The following is a 16,651-nucleotide window of genomic DNA, read 5'->3' as shown; positions in this document are numbered from 1 at the left end:
GAATGCTTCCTCCCTGAGAGCCAGCTTTCATGGTATGAGAAGGCATCATGAAAGCTTCCCAGAAAAGGAAACAACCACTAGTCCTACCCAGCTATGATGCCTATGAACCATATCAGTGACCACCATGGCACAATAACCCTAAGAGTGGAGTAATGGCACACATACCTGGTAGTGACAACAGTTCGATAATTGGATTAAAGACCTACTAAACAGGGGAACACATACCTGGCTCTAGAAACCTAGCTACCTACCCAGTGGTGAATGGATCTTGGAGGGAAACCTACAACTGCCATTTCACGAAACTAGCACCATCCCTAACTGCATTGAAACATTTGTCCTTATGCCTACAGTCCTCACCCTTTATCAAGGCAATGTCCCATTGCAACAGACAGACAATTCCAGAAAAGCACAACCAATGCAGAGTTGTGGAGCCCAGTCCCAATGATTACATCTACAAAGCTATCCCTTACTTAAGGCGTAGGTAATATTGCAGACGAGGGGAATAGAGCGTTGTAAGAGCCAAAGGATCGGGGAGTTTGCTGAGAGATTGTGTCTCCTAGTAATGCAGAAGTTACACACAGAAAGTCCCACTCACACGACTTCCTAAGCATGGTCTGAACAAGGACAACAGACCCGATGAAAGGGATGAGGGAAAGACCATGTGGCTTAAATTCTACCCAAAGAACTACAGGAAACTAAGAAGTTCTGGGAGTGGGAGAAATAGTTTTTCTCAGGGAAGATCATATCAATTGGTTATCCAAAACCAAATGGTCAGCCCAGAAAATATACAAACAATTAGCATTATATAGACTGAGCAGGGGATAACATGTGTGTGTAGTGTGTGTGTGTGTGTGTGTGTGTGTGTGTGTGTGTAATATGAATGTGTTCATGTATATATGTGTATATGAATGTGTATATATGTAAGTTTACCCATGCATATATGAATGTGCACATATATGTATATATGAGAATGTATATCCATATATTGTTGTTGTAAAAATATAAAAAATAAAAGTCTTTTATCCCGCTCTAGATCCAGCACTGTGGTACCCCATGATATCTGATAGATAACTTAAAACTCAGTCAGCAAAGCCTCTCACCCGCTCTGCTCCATCCCCTATCACACTGCCGAAGGCCTCTCTCTCTGAGCCGTCAGCAATCTCTCTACCTATCTAGTTCCCAAGGCAGGTTTCCATGCCAGAAACACACATCCCAACTCCATGGCGGCCCAGACCAGCCGCCCCACACTCCCTTACACTTAAATCTACACATGAAAGAACACACAACACAATAACATTTGATCCCATTGATAAGATATAATTGCCCACCTAAACATACAAAGCCCAGTACACATCCATCCCTTAAGAATATCCATAGCAACCTGTAAATACACAGCGTGGAATCTTAACGTCACCCGCCATATTGTCCCTGGCTATTCTCTCTCCCCTTCTCTTCCATTCCTGTCTCCTCCTCTTTCTTCAAACTTTTCTCCTGCCCATCCTTCCTTCTCGTCCAATAACAGGCCTCATTTTATCTTGTACCTGCCTCACCTGTGACATCATCCCACAATGTATAATATGAAATATATATAAAATGAATGTAACAAAAATTTTTTAAAAAGCCATGCATTGAAAGACAGTGAGAAGGGGTACATAAGTCTACACAATGGGGTTCTTACTATTCAGCTATTAAAAACAATGACTTCATGAAATTCATAGGTAAGTGGAATGAACTAGAAAATATCCTGAGCGAGGTTACTTAATCACAGAAAAACACACTTGGTATGCACTCATTGATAGGTGGATATTAGCCAAAAAGCTCAAATTACCCAAGATGCAATCCACAGACCACAGGAAGCTCAAGAAGAATGATGACCAAAATGCGGATGCTCCCACTCCTTCTTAAAAGGGGGAAAATATCCATAGGAAGAGATATGGAAGCCATGTTTAGAATAGCGACTCAAGGAATGGCCATTCAGAGCCTGACCCACATGTGGCCCATATATATACAGCCACCAAAACTAGATAAGATTGATGAAGCTAGAAAATGCATGCGGAAAAGGACTGGATATAGATCTCTCCTGAGAGACACATCCAGAGCATGTCCAATACAGAGGTCAGTGCTAGCAGCAAAACACCGAACTGAGAACAGGACCCCCTTGGGGGGAATTAGAGGAAGTATTGAAAGAGTTGAAGGGGCTTGCAACCCCATAAAAACAACAAAGCTAACCAACCAGAGCTTCGAGGGATTAAACCACTACTGAAAGCGTATACATGGACTGACCCAGGGCTCCAACTGCATATGTATCAGAGAATAGCCTTGTTGGGGCATCAGGGGAAGGGGAAGCCCTTGGTCCTGCCAAGGTTGGACCCCCCAGTGCAGGGGAATATGAGGGAGGGCAATAAGGAGGATGTATAGGGAGAATACCCGTATGCGGGAGGGGAGGGAATGGGGGCTTATGGACAGGAAATCAGGAAGGGGAAGGAATAAGGGGGACATAAGAAGGAAGAAAGAGAAGGGTAAATGAGTAGTGATATAATATTTTTATAATATCAAAAAATAAAAGAAACTGTTGATAAAAAGTCTCTTTTGGTCTTGGTGTTTTATTACAGCTACAGAAAAGTCACTAATAGAATGGTTGCCTTCGAAAGCTGCCACACTGTCTAACCTACTTCCTTAGGCAACATCCATCTACCTCTATCCATGTCAGTCGCTTTGCCAGGAAATATGCACAGTGAAATGGCTCAATCTTTCCCTTTTAGAGTGGAAGAAAGGCTGGCTAGAATCTTGGGATACTGTAGAAAGAGGGGATGCCGAGGGCAGAAAAGGGCTCCCAGCCTTAGCACAGAATAAATTTTAGTTTCAATCTGTGCTGCTGAGCACTTCATGGGGGCTGGTTTTCATATTGCCTGGGTGGGAGGCAAACAGCACCCTTCTTTTCCCTTCTTTCTCCCTGGCTTACACAGTAGGTTTCTGGACATCCTAAGGCACCCCCATTTCCCTTTGTGATGGGCTCTGCTGCCCACTTCCAGAGGCTATGCAGCCTCCCCGTTTCTACTCCAATTGGACTCAACTTCAAGTTTCTCCAGATATCACTGCCTGTCCCCATCCAGAGCAAGGACAAAGTCACCCATAGTTGAGAACAGCTTCCCCAAGCTCCCAACCTTCAATGGCTGCCCTCCAGCACCCTGCTTCCCCTAGCCAGATTCTACCTCCCTGAGTTTATACAAAACAGTATGAGGTCATGAGAAGCAGAATGTCTATCATGGACTTTGTAGTTATAGTCGAGATCTGTGTTCTTTCCCCTGTGCTAGGCTAAGGCACATGGGGACAAGTGGAGAGGCTGCTTCTCTGAGGAGTTTGAATGGGTCTATAAAGGAAAAAAAAAAAAAGATAAGAGGACAGTCCCAGAAAAGGAATAATCAGAGAATCATAGTCACTTAGGATTCCTGTGAGAACCAGACATGAGAAGGCTTTCCACAGATGCTCAAAATGACTTAAATCTCAATATTTCCAAGGCACCATTCTACCTAGCCATGCCCCTGCTTTCTCAGTCTGCTGATAAGCCCTCCATGAGAAATCCTCACTCATCCTGGACCAGAGTAAGGAGAGGCCCTATCTATCTATCTATCTATCTATCTATCTATCTATCTATCTATCTATCTATCTATCTATCTATCATCTATCTATCATCTATCTATCTATCTATCTATCTATCTATCTATCTATCTATCTATCTACCTACCTACCTCTGTCTGTCTGTCTGTCTATCTATCTATCTATCTATCTATCTATCTATCTATCTATCTATCCTCTCTTCCAAAATAAGGGACTTTTGGACATTCACTTTCTTGGATGAACATTCCTGACACATTTATGATTAGTGTCAGCTGGCCCACTTCTCTTGCTGGTGAAGGGCTGGCTGGGAGATCTTTTCGGCAGTGGTTTTTTTTTTTTTTTTTGTTTTTTTTTTGTTTTGTTTTGTTTTGTTTTGTTTCCAGAAGGATCTTTAAGCTTGGTTATATTTCATGCTAGGTGTGTCCGGAAGCTGGTAAAAGGATGTCCTGGATTGATTCAGGAGTTTTCTAAACCTACTTCTGTTTTTTTTTAACTGAGTTCCTAACTTCCTCCTGGCGTTACATATTTCCCATGATGACCAGTTCAGGTCTTAAGAGAGCAGTTCTATCCTTGGCTTGTTTTACTGCTCGAAGCTGTGAGGAGTCAAACACAGGAATCCAAGTCTATCTCCCCTCTAGGCATAGTTCCCCGCCCTGCCACTCCCGCCGCCCGGTGGTGGGGCATTCAGAGAGCGGACCTGTTTGGTTTCTCTCAGCTCCTCCTGCTAGCCACCACTCCTCCTGATCATATCACCACAGTAGCGACCAGTGTCTCACCTGGGCCCCCTCTGGGCTTCTGGAAAGGTATGTTTTGGAGGGGAGTGTTCACTGCTTTCCTCTGGTGGTGCTGGGGGTAAGGGTTGGTACTTTTTGGGGAGAGTCATAGCAGGCCTGCAGGAAGAGTCACATGGATAAGGATTGAGTTGGTCTGCAGCCGAGCCTTTCTCAGACAGGAGTTCACTCTGACCTTCCCCTCCCCTCCCGTGCTGTGTGTCTGAAGCTCAAGTGTGGAGGATGCTTTCTGCAGCCTGGTGCATTCTGGGGAAACCTTAGCATCCTCACTTTTCCAGAGTAGTGCGCTCTGATGCTCAGCTTTCTTTGTAGTGTGTGCGACACTAGTGTGTGCGACACTGTGGTGTGTCATATGCTTTTCAACATGCTGCCCATTTAGTCCTTAGGAAGCCTGGGGAGAGAGAATTATGTCCTCCTGCTTATTCTACACTGGATGATCTGAATTTCTAAAACTCCCCTAGGAATCATGAAAATGTTTGCAAGTCAATAAAAACCTCATTCATCTATGTTCTCCGGCCATTCATGCACTTAGTCACAAAATACCACACACAGTTTGGTGGAGGCTGGTGTTTTGAAAGGAAATAAAAAAGATATAGTCCTTGGCTCAAGATTCCCTCCTCCCTCGTGCAAGGGAAGAGAAGAGACTGGAGTGATGTTCTGTCTGTCCTGATCTCATGAGTACCTACGATATTCTCTGTCTGGGTTTTGGGGAGAAAAAAGGAAGATTATACCGTGTTGATATCTAGGGAGGAAGATTCTGGGAAGAAGGAACAGCCAGTGTAGAGACAGAAATGGGTTCCTTCATGGTAATCAGAAGGTTGTAGGTTGCTGTTAGGCATTCACCAACATTGTTTAGCATTAACTCCCCGCTACATGTTCGACCAGCTTGGTCTTGGGCTGGTGAAATGGCTCAGCAGGGAAAAGTACTCGCTGTCAAGGCTGAAGACCCGAGTTTGATCCCCAGGATCCATCTAGTGGAAAGAGAGGATCAACTCCAGAATGCTGTCCTCTGACCTCGAGTGCGCAGTGTGGCAGGTGCACACCACCAACCATAAATAAGTAAGTGTAAAAAAAATGGAAGTTATTTGCTCTAAACATCAGTACTAAGAAAGAAAGATGAATGGAGGGAGTTTCGCTGACCACGGAAGGACTGTCTGACAATGTGAATGGATAAAAGCTTGCCGGAACTTGTTTACAGACCAGCTACTCCAAGGTCAAGTGCTTGTGCTTCTCTTTTTGCAGGGGCGGGTACAAATCATTTAAATTTACAGCAAAACGAAATGATTAAATTTATGAAAATTTATTTCATATGTACGAGTGCTTTGGTCGTGTACTGTCTGGCCATCACGTGAGTGCTGCGTCGGTGGAGGCGTCAGAGGCCCTGGGACTGTGCTTACAGGTGGCAGTGAGCTATCATGTGGGTTCTGAGGATCAAACCTGGTTCCTCTGAAAGAGTGGCTAGTGCTCTTATTCCCCGAACCATCGCTCTGGTCCCACAAATATGATTTTAAATGTCTTACCGAGGAGGCGGCAAAGGAGTCTGCAAAAGGAAACAGAACTAGGAGTTAAGTTCACTATTTCTGGGTAGGGCCTTCCTCTTCCTCCTCCTCCTCCCCCTCCTCCTGCCCCTCCTCTTCTTCCTCCTTCTCTTCCTTTTTCTACTCCTCACCTTTCTCCTCCTCCTACCCCTCTTCCTTTTCTTTTGTTTTGGAACCTAGGACTGAGCCCAGGGCCAAACTGGGCCACCACTGAGCCAAATCCCCAACCCCAGAATGTTTTGATTTTTACCACTGAACATGAAAAATGATGATTGAAGTTCCCCAGGACACAGTATTCAAGTGACATTTAAGCTGTGTCTTGCTGCGTCTCTATGTCTGTGCCTTTGGGGAGCAACAAGTATATTTGAATATTTTTCACTTACCTTGTTCACCTTTGTGTATTTGAATCCTAAAATGTAAGACAGAGAAGCCAGTGAGTCCCGTGGAAAACTGGAAAATGTCATCAAACCCTCTCGAAGGGACTCTAGCCAGCTTGAGTGTGGCAAACGACCCTGTCAGCCCCTGCTCTTCTCAGCATTCCCTCTCTGCCTTGCTACAAGCCTGTTAGATTACATTCCTAAAGCCACGTGCATTCCCTTTTGTGGCCACTTCCCCTGAGGCTGACTCCCAAGGTCCAGCTATCAGACGATTAAAGTCCAGCAATCAAAGGCCCCCTTTGGGTCACCTAATTAACACGCCCAATTAAAATTAAACACCTCATCTGTCATGGTTTGAATATACTTGGCCCAGGGAGTCATACTATGTGGAGGTGTGGACTTGGAATAAGCATGTCACGGTGGGTGTGGGCTTTAAGACCCTCACCCTAGCTGCCTGGAAGCCAGTCTTCCACTAGCAGCCTTCAGATGAAGATGTAGAACTCTCAGCTTCTCCTGCACCATGCCTGCCTGGACGCTGCTATGTTCCTGCCGTGATGATAATGAACTGAACCTCAAAACCTGTTAGCCAGCCCCAATTAAATGTTGTCTTTTATAAGACTCACCTTGGTCATGGTGTCTGTTCACAGCAGTAAAACCCTAACTAAGCCATCATCCTAATGGTGTTTGTCATTTTACCTTTTATAAAAAGATATTTTCCTATCTGGCACATCTACTTCCTCTCTATTCAGAGGCAGTCCTTTGTTCCCCAGTGACAAATACTTCTCCTCCCTCTGACTCATTTCCTTCCATTTCTCTCTTACCCTCTCTTTTCCCTGTCTTTGTCTCTTATTCCCTGGCCTCTGTCCAAATAAATGTCCTTGGTGCTGGGAACTTGGTCTTGGGGATTGTGAATCAATACTTTTTCTTTCAAAGATTACAAATTCTTCTATGAAAACCATGCCTACATGGCATTCTTTTTTTTTTTAAAGAATTATTTATTTTATGTATATGAGTTCACTGTAGCTATCTTGAGACGCACCAGAAGAGGGCGCCAAATTCCACTACAGATGGTTGTGAGCCACCATGTGGTTGCTAGGAATTGAACTCAGGACCTCTGGAAGAGCAACCAGTGCTCTTAACCCCTGAGCCATGGCATTCTTAGTGATATTTACTGGGATCTGTTCAGTTGCCAGGCATGATGCTGAATTCTTTAGTGTAGGGATCTTATTGCATTTTCCACCCACCCTGCAGAAACAAAGCATTTAAGATGTGGGGAAATTCAACATCCCACAAGCTAGAGAAACAGAAGCAGATTACTGTGAGTGGTGTGACTCTTAAGGACCCCCGACCATCACCCTCTCACCATCCCTCATCCATGCTCTTGGAAACCACCTTGCACTTTCTGCTCCCATGAGCTATGCAATTTCAGGTTTATCTATGTGACCGTGTGCAGCACTGCGTTTACCCAGGCAGGAGAGACAGATTGCTTCCGTGGTTGGTCTTGTCGCTAATGCTTCAGGGACATGGAGTGGAGACAGCTCTTCCAAGATCCTAACTTCGATACCTTTGATGGATACTACAAGGAGGATTCTTGGGTTGCAAGATCTAATTTTTTTTTCTTTTTTCTTTTTTTCAGAGCTGGGGACCGAACCCAGGGCCTTGCACTTGCTAGGCAAGCGCTCTACCGCTGACCTAAATCCCCAACCCCACAAGATCTAACTTTAAGTTCTAGAGGAAATACTATACTGTTTTCCCAGATGGCTATGCCAACTTGAATTCTTGCCAACAGCAGGCACTGCCCAACGCCTTGTACTATTGCTCAAGATGGGAAGCTTGTGCTTAAAGCATCATTCATCACTCCAGGAAGCTGCTGAGGGCTTTGTGGTAAGCATGGGAGACCTTCCTGATGTCTCGTGTGTATATTCTGTGTCTCTATTAAAATGTTGGGCTTTTAACAACCGAAATGTAAATAAGAAATACTCAAGTTAATAAAGATAAAAAAAAAAAGAATATTAGGTCAAAAAAATGTTGGGCTTTCTCTAGCATTGTTTAGTATTCTCGTCCCTCTCTTAAAATTTTAGTATTAGTAATTAATAACAGTGTTGAGAGCAATAATTCTATCAAAATAGCAACAAACCACAGGTGCCCAGCGCCTGGCCTTGGGCTGCTCGTGGTACAGGGTAGCTTGCTATGCCGCAGTGTCATGTAACGTATGCACTCACCAGCCATGAACCTCAGGGTGGACATGGATTTCCTGTGCAGTTCAAGACAACGAAATTTCTTTGCTCTGCGTGGCATAGAAAAGCCAAAGGCCTGGACACCCCTACACCCTATCAGCCACAGCAAACATGTACGCTGGCAAACACCTATGGCAGGGCCTGCCCCACACTACCGGTTTAGAGGTCAACATTTCACAAGGCCACTGGTCGGGGTGACCTTAAGGGTAAGCAAACTGAATCACGCAGGTGAAGTAACTCATCACATGGCTGTCAACTTTTGAGGCACTTGGGCTAAAATCCAGCAAGGTTCTTTATTTTCCACTAGGGGACTTGTTTAATAAAGCAGGTCAGGTATTTGCAATAATGAAAAAAAAAGATAACATTCAGAGTGGATTCTTTTTTTTTTTTAGATTGACCTTTTAAATTATTATTATTATTTTTTTTTTAGCAGTGCACAGATCGAACTCAGGACCTTAGGTCGTGCTAAGCCAACAGTCTACCCACCTAACCACACCTCCAGCCTGGCCTGACTTCTGGTTCTGCTATTCATTATAGGTTCAGACAGTAGCAATCTAACAAACTCCTGGACTGAGGAATCAGTGGGCATCCTCAGCCACAAACACGGGGAGATTTCTTACTGCCTTGGAATTATTATGTGAGATAAATGAATTAGAGCATGTCAAGGTATGCTTCCTGTTCTTAAAAGTTTATTATTACACCTTTTCTGCCTCCTCTTCCATGGGGCTCCCTGAGGTCTGAAAGGAGGGATTTGGAGACAACCCATTTAGAGCTGTGTGTTCCAATGTCTTTCTATGTGTAATGTCTGACTGTGGGTCTCGGGATTTGTTCCCATCTCCTGGAGGAGGAAGCCTCTCTGGTCTTGGATGAATAAGACGCTGATCTATAAGTGTAAGAATCAAAGGGGATGAGGACAACAGGAGAACAAGGCCCTCCGAATCATCAAAGCTCATATGAACTCACAGAGACTGAAGCAGCAAACACAGGACCCACATGGGTCTGTACCGAGTCCTTTGAGTATATATTTTAGCTTTCAGTTTAGTATTTTCATGGAACTTCTGAGTGTGTGAATGAATGGGTCTCTGTTTTTTGTGTCTTCTACTGAAGCTAGTTTTCTTCTGTTGATTTGTTTAGTCCAACTTCAATACGATCGTTTTTGTTTTGTCTTATATATTATTTTGTTGTTTGATTATTAAAAATTTACTACTTTTTAAGAACGTCGAGGCGTAACTTTTGACGCACACTTGGTGTCTACTGTGCAATGGAAGGCTGGGGGGGATTCTTGGCTACTCTCCTGACAAAGTCCACAGATGTTCTTTAGTGCTGGGAAGAGTTTCTCATCACTCAGGCCAGATGACCCACAGGGCCTGCCTTGAGGAATTGCCCCTCCACGTGTGAGGAGGTGACTGGCATGTGTGCCATCTGGTGGCCAGTGCTATAATTGGCATTCTTGCCCCTCTGGTCCTTCCATTTTCAGGGTGCTCCCATCACCAGCCAGGGCTCTTGTTTCTGGGGAGGTGATTGGGAGAGCATGTCTGTGGAAACTAACTGGACCTTGACCCTTTTAGTGCCAAACTCTGATGACTCGAGTGGCATAGCGTAATGTGAGGTTGAAGCTGAGCTTCCTGGAGGGGGGAGGGTTTAGAGGTCTGTTGAGGAGTGCATATGTGAGGAGTGGCTTGTAGCACACTGTAACACCTGGATGTTAAATGGGCAAGGGTTCGGTAAGTTGGCGTTAAACATAGTCATTGTTAAAAATAGGTCAGAGACTTGTGCACTCAAAGCACAGATTCCAAACAGCAACACATTGCTTCCTGCGACTGTGCTACTCTATGTTCCACCGAGGTTATTGCTTCTGCTATGAAATGACGTCTCTTCCAACTCCGTGCTCATCAGCACTCTGCTACTTGAAGCTTAGCATTCTGGGAGTTATGTCCACTATGGGAAATGCTACAGTCAGTGGACTTCCTGTTTGGGCGTTTGTCTGTACTTTAGAAAGTTTTAGAGGAAGTGTTAGCCGAGCATTCTCCACTTGGAGCTGTGTGTCACTCAGAGGCGTCACACTCTGAAGAGCGTGCCCAAGGAAATATACATCGAGGACTGAATTTGAAAGCTAACTTCCAGTTTAGCTTAGCTAAGAAATGCTTCACATCAGTATACCCTGGAAGCTGTGACTGATCTGTCCATGGAAGAGCTTGGTAAAGTCAAATCAGGGCTGGGTGTGGTGGCTCATGCCTGTAAACCCAGCACTTGGGAGGTGGAGGCAGGAGGATCTTAAGTTGGAGGCCAGCCTGGGTTGCAGAATGAGTTCAGGAGCGGCTAGACTGCAGAGTAAGACCCTTAAGACATCGAAACAAACCAACAAGCACATTTGGCTCTATGAAATTGGGATAAAAGAGTATTTTTATCCCTTGTGGTTACTCTAAAAGTACACATTATATATCTCTCCATCAGTAACACATGGAATGGCCTTATTTGCATATATGCTTGGATTCTCTTCTTCAGACACCAGACTGTTGGGGTTTCCCAAAGCAAGTGATTGAGTCTTGCTGTTACCATTAAGGAGCTGAGCAACTTAACAGGAATTACTCGGCCTCTCTGAGCTTTTTCTACCCTTATCTGTGATTTTTAAAAGATGAGAACAGGAGCCAAGACCTGATCCCTTAATTGAAGACACCAAGCCGAGTGGCCACGCATGGGACTTGTGAAGCCACTCAAGTTGAGGGTGAACCCATCCCTTACTGAACAAACTTGGTGACTAAAATGTTAAAAGGTGGATCAGCAAATCTAATTCCTTGGGGTTTCAGGATTAAATAAAATAATATTTAGTGTTCACATAAGAGTTCCATCCAATGAGTACTGAGCACAAACACAGCTCAAAAAATACTAGTTACCTTGAAGTGTACACAGGCAAACACTCCCAGACACAAAGCAACTGTGTCATGTTCTATAATTACACAAATGGACTTGGAAGAAAGTTAGATAAAACTTGGCCTTAATCACAAAATTTATCGTGTCTAAGACTTTTATGACACAATGGACCATTAGCATTTTGTGTCTTGTTGATTAATTATGGAGGAGTTCAGAGAAGAGACCCAGTGGCTAGAAATGTCCACTTGGCAGGCCCTGCTGGAGAAGCATCTTGAAGTCCATCAAAACCTTCAGAAATTAATTGCAGTAATACATTATTGAAGCCATCCTTTGGGAAACAGTGGAAAAGGATCATACTAGGCAAAGCCAAGGATGTTAGGGAACCGACCAGCTCTCACATCCCTTTGATGAGAGCAGAAGGTGCCACTTGTAGGAACAAGCATTTCATCAGCTTTCAGGTTAGGATCAGTGAGTGATGTGTGATGGCACAATCCAGCTCAGGCCTGGTGGGAGGCGTTTTCAGCTGGTGGGAGGCGTTTTCAGCTGGTGGGAGGTGTTTTCTGCTGGTGGGAGGTGTTTTCAGCTGGTGGGAGGTGTTTTCTGCTGGTGGGAGGTGTTTTCTGCTGGTGGGAGGTGTTTTCTGCTGGTGGGAGGTGTTTTCTGCTGGTGGGAGGTGTTTTCAGCTGGTGGGAGGTGTTTTCTGCTGGTGGGAGGTGTTTTCAGCTGGTGGGAGGTGTTTTCAGCTGGTGGGAAGTGTTTTCAGCTGGTGGGAGGTGTTTTCTGCTGGTGGGAGGTGTTTTCTGCTGGTGGGAGGTGTTTTCTGCTGGTGGGAGGTGTTTTCTGCTGCTTCAGGTGTGTCTGGATGCAGATGAGTGGGCGGGCAGGGTAAAGTGATGAGCAAACGTTTAGGAAGGGATAGTGTGGATTCACAAAGTGCTAGAGATCATGGACTTCTGCTCCCACAGCTGAGATGGGAGGGTCTAGTGAAGGAACAGGATGCAGCGGAATTTGGAAGCACAGATAGAGATGGAGCCAGAAGTAACCAGAGCTGCTTGACTTGCCCCTTTGCTGGAACCCGACTATACTTGATCTTAGCCAAAAGGCGGAGAAGAGATACTGCGCTGGTCCCCACCTAATGAGACTGTGAGGTACAGTTCCTCCCTGGGTGGTCACCAGACAGGGTGGTGATGTTTATCTAAGCACTGTTAACATAAGCTTAGTCATACAAGGAATCTTATAAATGTTTGACACATGTCCACCATGTGCCCAGCATGGCGTCACATATTTGCTGTGGAGAGGTGATAAATTAGGAGGCTCTCTGTGGCTGAGGCCTCTGACTTACTTTTAATTGACTCATCCACAATAGCTTTACTTACATGCTAAAAACCAAACTAGGTACATAGACGATGGTTTTAGTCTGCAGAGGGACCATGGGGCAGGGATCCAGGATGGTATAGTGCAGATCAGCCCCTGAGGGTTCACATCACCACAGTGATGTGGGTTTCCATTTGTTGTTTGTTCTGAAGCAGATGCTGTCACGTAATGTTGTTAATGTGAGAAATTCAGCTTCAGTTCCCAAGATACTTTTAGGTCTTCTAGTGATGGGAGTAGTAAAGTCAGGATTTGAATCCAGGGCCAACTGTCTCCAAATCCAGTATATAGTCAGTCACACTGTGGCTTCTAACCATCAAGGATTCTATTTTTTCCTTTCCTGGGGTCATTGTCCTTCATCTCAATTCCCTGTCCCTTACTCCTAAGACTCTCCTGGGAGACACAAGGCTTTCACTAGCAGGAATCAGTATGATTTTCTTAGTTGCCTTAACTCCTAGCACAGAGCTCAATATACCACGGAATTCTGTGGTCTCGTATGTCCCTGGCACTCAGGACCCTGGCATAAAGCAAGTTTGGAAGTAGAACCCTCCTTGCACAGCATGGGCCACTAGGGCCTTGAATCAGGTTAATGTCAAAGTGGCCACTGATCGTTTCAGCATCCAAGTCCCTTTAAAAGCAAATTCTCAGGACCCTTCTGAAGGGCACTGTGTGGAATCCGGTTTGCTGCTCTCAAACAGCTGTGCTTGTATTTCTGAATTCACTTGTTCAGTCACCTAAACATAATTCATTTTCTGGGATGGTTTATTGTATTTCTTTATAAAGTGATTCTTGAATAGAGTATGCAAGTCACTTCAAGGAAATTGGTTTAGGGTTTTAGCTTGGTTTGCATCCCAGGAGTGGAGATGCACATTTGAGCTGCTTGTGCTCTCGGCTTCAGCTCTCTCAGGAAGCTAAGCCATGTTTAAAGTTATGGTTCTCTTCGTAAAAGAGAAGGTGACCTCTGGCTCTGCGGTGAATTGCTAGTGGTTCATTTCACACACTGTAACAACTTTCATTTCCAAATAAAACTTTTGCCCATTTCTAGGAATGAAAACAAAACAAAACGAAGCAAAACAAAATTAAAACAAAACAAACCCCTCCACCTCCAGGGAAAGTGAGGTCTTGAAATTTGATGCTCTCCAGATAATAATTGCAAAAAAAAATATGACAGGAGACATATATTTACATAAAACTGTAACTGTTCAACCTGATAAAAAAATGTCACCATGAAATCCCCCTATTTTGAATCAGTAGGTGATGTTTCTTTTTCCTGTGACATTTTGTGAGAAGATGTGTTTGCCTCAAAAATACAGAATTTTATAATGAACACAAATCATCCTAGCATTTCCCCTCCAGGTGCCTGATCCTAAAAGCAGGGCTGCTGTGGTCATCTCCTCCTTTCTGTTTGTGTACCCAAGCTCCCAGGGCGATGCTGGAGAACCATCAGTTCTAGGAGTGTGGGGAAGGACTACAGTCAGGCAGCAACTGTCGTGGAAGAGCCTTTCCATAAACCTCTCCTGACCTTAGTGAGCCTTGCTCTCCCTGAGTTACCGTCCCCAGTGACACCCTTACATGACACTCAGGGATCACTTTCAAAAGCAGTTAGATTTTTGTAGCTGTGTATCTTAGTCATTTTTCTATTGCAGTGATAAAACACCATGACTAAGACAACTTGTAGAAGGAAGTGCTTATTTGGACTTAGTTTCCAGACAGGTAATAGTCCATTATGGTGGGAAAGTGACAGATATGTTGTAGCTGGAGCTGCAAGCTGAGGACTTACATCTTGAACCACAAGCACAAAGAAGGGAGAGGGAGAGGAAGGGGAAGGGGGAGGAGGAGGAGGTAGAGAGAGAAATGACATGCTATGTTGTTATGGGAGACTATTATTCTATAAAGGAGCTTGACTCCCTTTTTCTAGAACTACTAAGAAGCTCTGAGGCAAACTAAGTGGATTCTTTATTTCCTTGGGATTTTTATCTTTCTTTACTGTTCAAAGTTTTTTCTGTTGCGGGATCTTGAGACTTGATGCAATGTTAAAGAAGGGACAGCAGAGCAGAGGTGAGCTGAGAGCTGTCCCCTGACTTCCATCTTCTGGCCCTCAGCACTGCCAGCCTTCCTGAGGAGGCCTACAGGGTCCCAGAAATATCCAGATTAGAGCCTTCTTCCACAAGTCCCCTGCTTGCTAGGTCCACCTAGAGCAAGAAGGCTGAGGTGAGCTGAGGCCCCTCATCCCTGACCCCCATCATCTGACTTATAGCACTGCCTGCCTCCCCAAGGAGTCCTGCTAGAAATATTCAGCCAATATCTAGGGACATCTAGATGACTAAAGGCCAGCATAAGAACACAATCAACAAAAGCCAGGGGAATAAGGCACCATCAGAGCCCAGCTATCACACTTAGCAAGCCTGAGATAGCCTACCACAGCTAAAGCACAAGAAGATGACCTTAAATCCAATCCTACAAAGATGATAGAGTTCTTCAAGAAGGAAATGAATAACACCTTAAAGAAATACAGGAAAATACAATCAACCAGGTGAAGGAAATGAAGAAAACTGTTCAATGCCTGAAAATGGAAATAGAAAAAAAAAACATACAAACTGAGGGAATACTGGAGATGGAAAACCTAGGAAAGAGAACAGTAACTATAGACATAAGTACCACCAACCGGATAGAAGAAATGGAAAACAGTATCTCAGATACAGAAGATACAACTGAATAAATCAGTATATCAGTCAAAAAAGTGCTAAATCTAAAAAGTTCCTGACACAAAACATCCAAGAAATCTGGGACACCATAAAAAAAAACCTAAGACTAATAGGAATAAAAAAGGATAAAATTCCTAGCTCTAACACCTATAAAATATTTTCAACAAAATCATAAAAGAAAATTTCCCTAAAGAAAGATATGTCTATACACATACAAGAAACTTAGAGAAAACCACATAGATTGGACTAGAAAAGAAAATCTTCCAGCCACATAAAAACATTAAATGTACAGAACAAAGAAAGAATATTAAAAGTTACAAGATAAAAAGGCCAAGTAACATATAAAGGAAGAACTATCAGAATTACACTCAACTTCTCAACAGAGACTCTAAAAGCAAGAAGGTCCTGGGAAGATGTCTTGTAGATTCTAAGAGACTACAGATATCAGCACAGACTAGTATACCTAACAAAACTTTCAATCAGCAAAGATGGAGAAAACAAGATGTTCCCTAACAAAATAAAATTTAAACAATATCTACCTACAATCCCAGCTCTACAGAAGATAGTAGAGGGAAAACTCCAGTGCAGGAAGACTAACTACACCCAAGAAAACACAGTATATAAGTAACCCCACAGCAGCAAGCCAAAGGAAGAGAAACACACACACACACACACACACACACACACACACACACACACACACACACAATTATAGCCAATGTCAAAATAACAGGAATTACCAATCATTAATATCTCTCATAAATGGACTCAATTTCCTAATAAAAAGGCGCATGTTAATGGAATGGCTGCTGAAACAGGATCCATCATTTTACTGCACACAAGGGACATACCTCCGCAACAAAGACAGACGGCTCAGAGTGAAGCTTTGGAAAAAGGGTTTTCAGGCAAATGGACCCCAAAAGCAAGATTGAGTAGCAACTCTAATATTTAATAAAATGGGCTTTCAACCAAAATTAATCAAAGGAGATGGGGAAGGATACTTCATACTCATCAAACGATGCTGTCTTAATTCTGAATATCTATACCCCAAATGTAAGGGTTGCTCTTTCTGGTAAAAGAAACATTACTAAAGCTTAAACCACACATTGAATCCACATATTAATTAGTGGGAGACTTCAACAC

General features: G+C 43.8%; 1 protein-coding gene across 2 annotated transcripts in view; it reads right to left on the bottom strand.

The window, feature by feature from the left end:
- The window catches only part of Clnk (cytokine-dependent hematopoietic cell linker), a 178,919-nt gene that overhangs the window by 49,255 nt on the left and 113,013 nt on the right, over positions 1-16,651 (bottom strand). For both annotated transcript variants that reach the window (XM_017599489.3, XM_006251108.5), the window contains exons 9-11: positions 6,331-6,356; positions 5,930-5,949; positions 4,395-4,508 (exon numbers count right to left, since the gene is read on the bottom strand). In XM_017599489.3, coding sequence (XP_017454978.1) covers positions 4,395-4,508; positions 5,930-5,949; positions 6,331-6,356 — 160 coding nt within the window. The remainder of the gene's footprint in view (positions 1-4,394; positions 4,509-5,929; positions 5,950-6,330; positions 6,357-16,651) is intronic.

Source organism: Rattus norvegicus, chromosome 14, assembly GCF_036323735.1.
Source record: "Rattus norvegicus strain BN/NHsdMcwi chromosome 14, GRCr8, whole genome shotgun sequence".
Classification (NCBI taxonomy): domain Eukaryota; kingdom Metazoa; phylum Chordata; class Mammalia; order Rodentia; family Muridae; genus Rattus; species Rattus norvegicus.
This window is presented reverse-complemented; position numbering and strand designations above follow the sequence as displayed.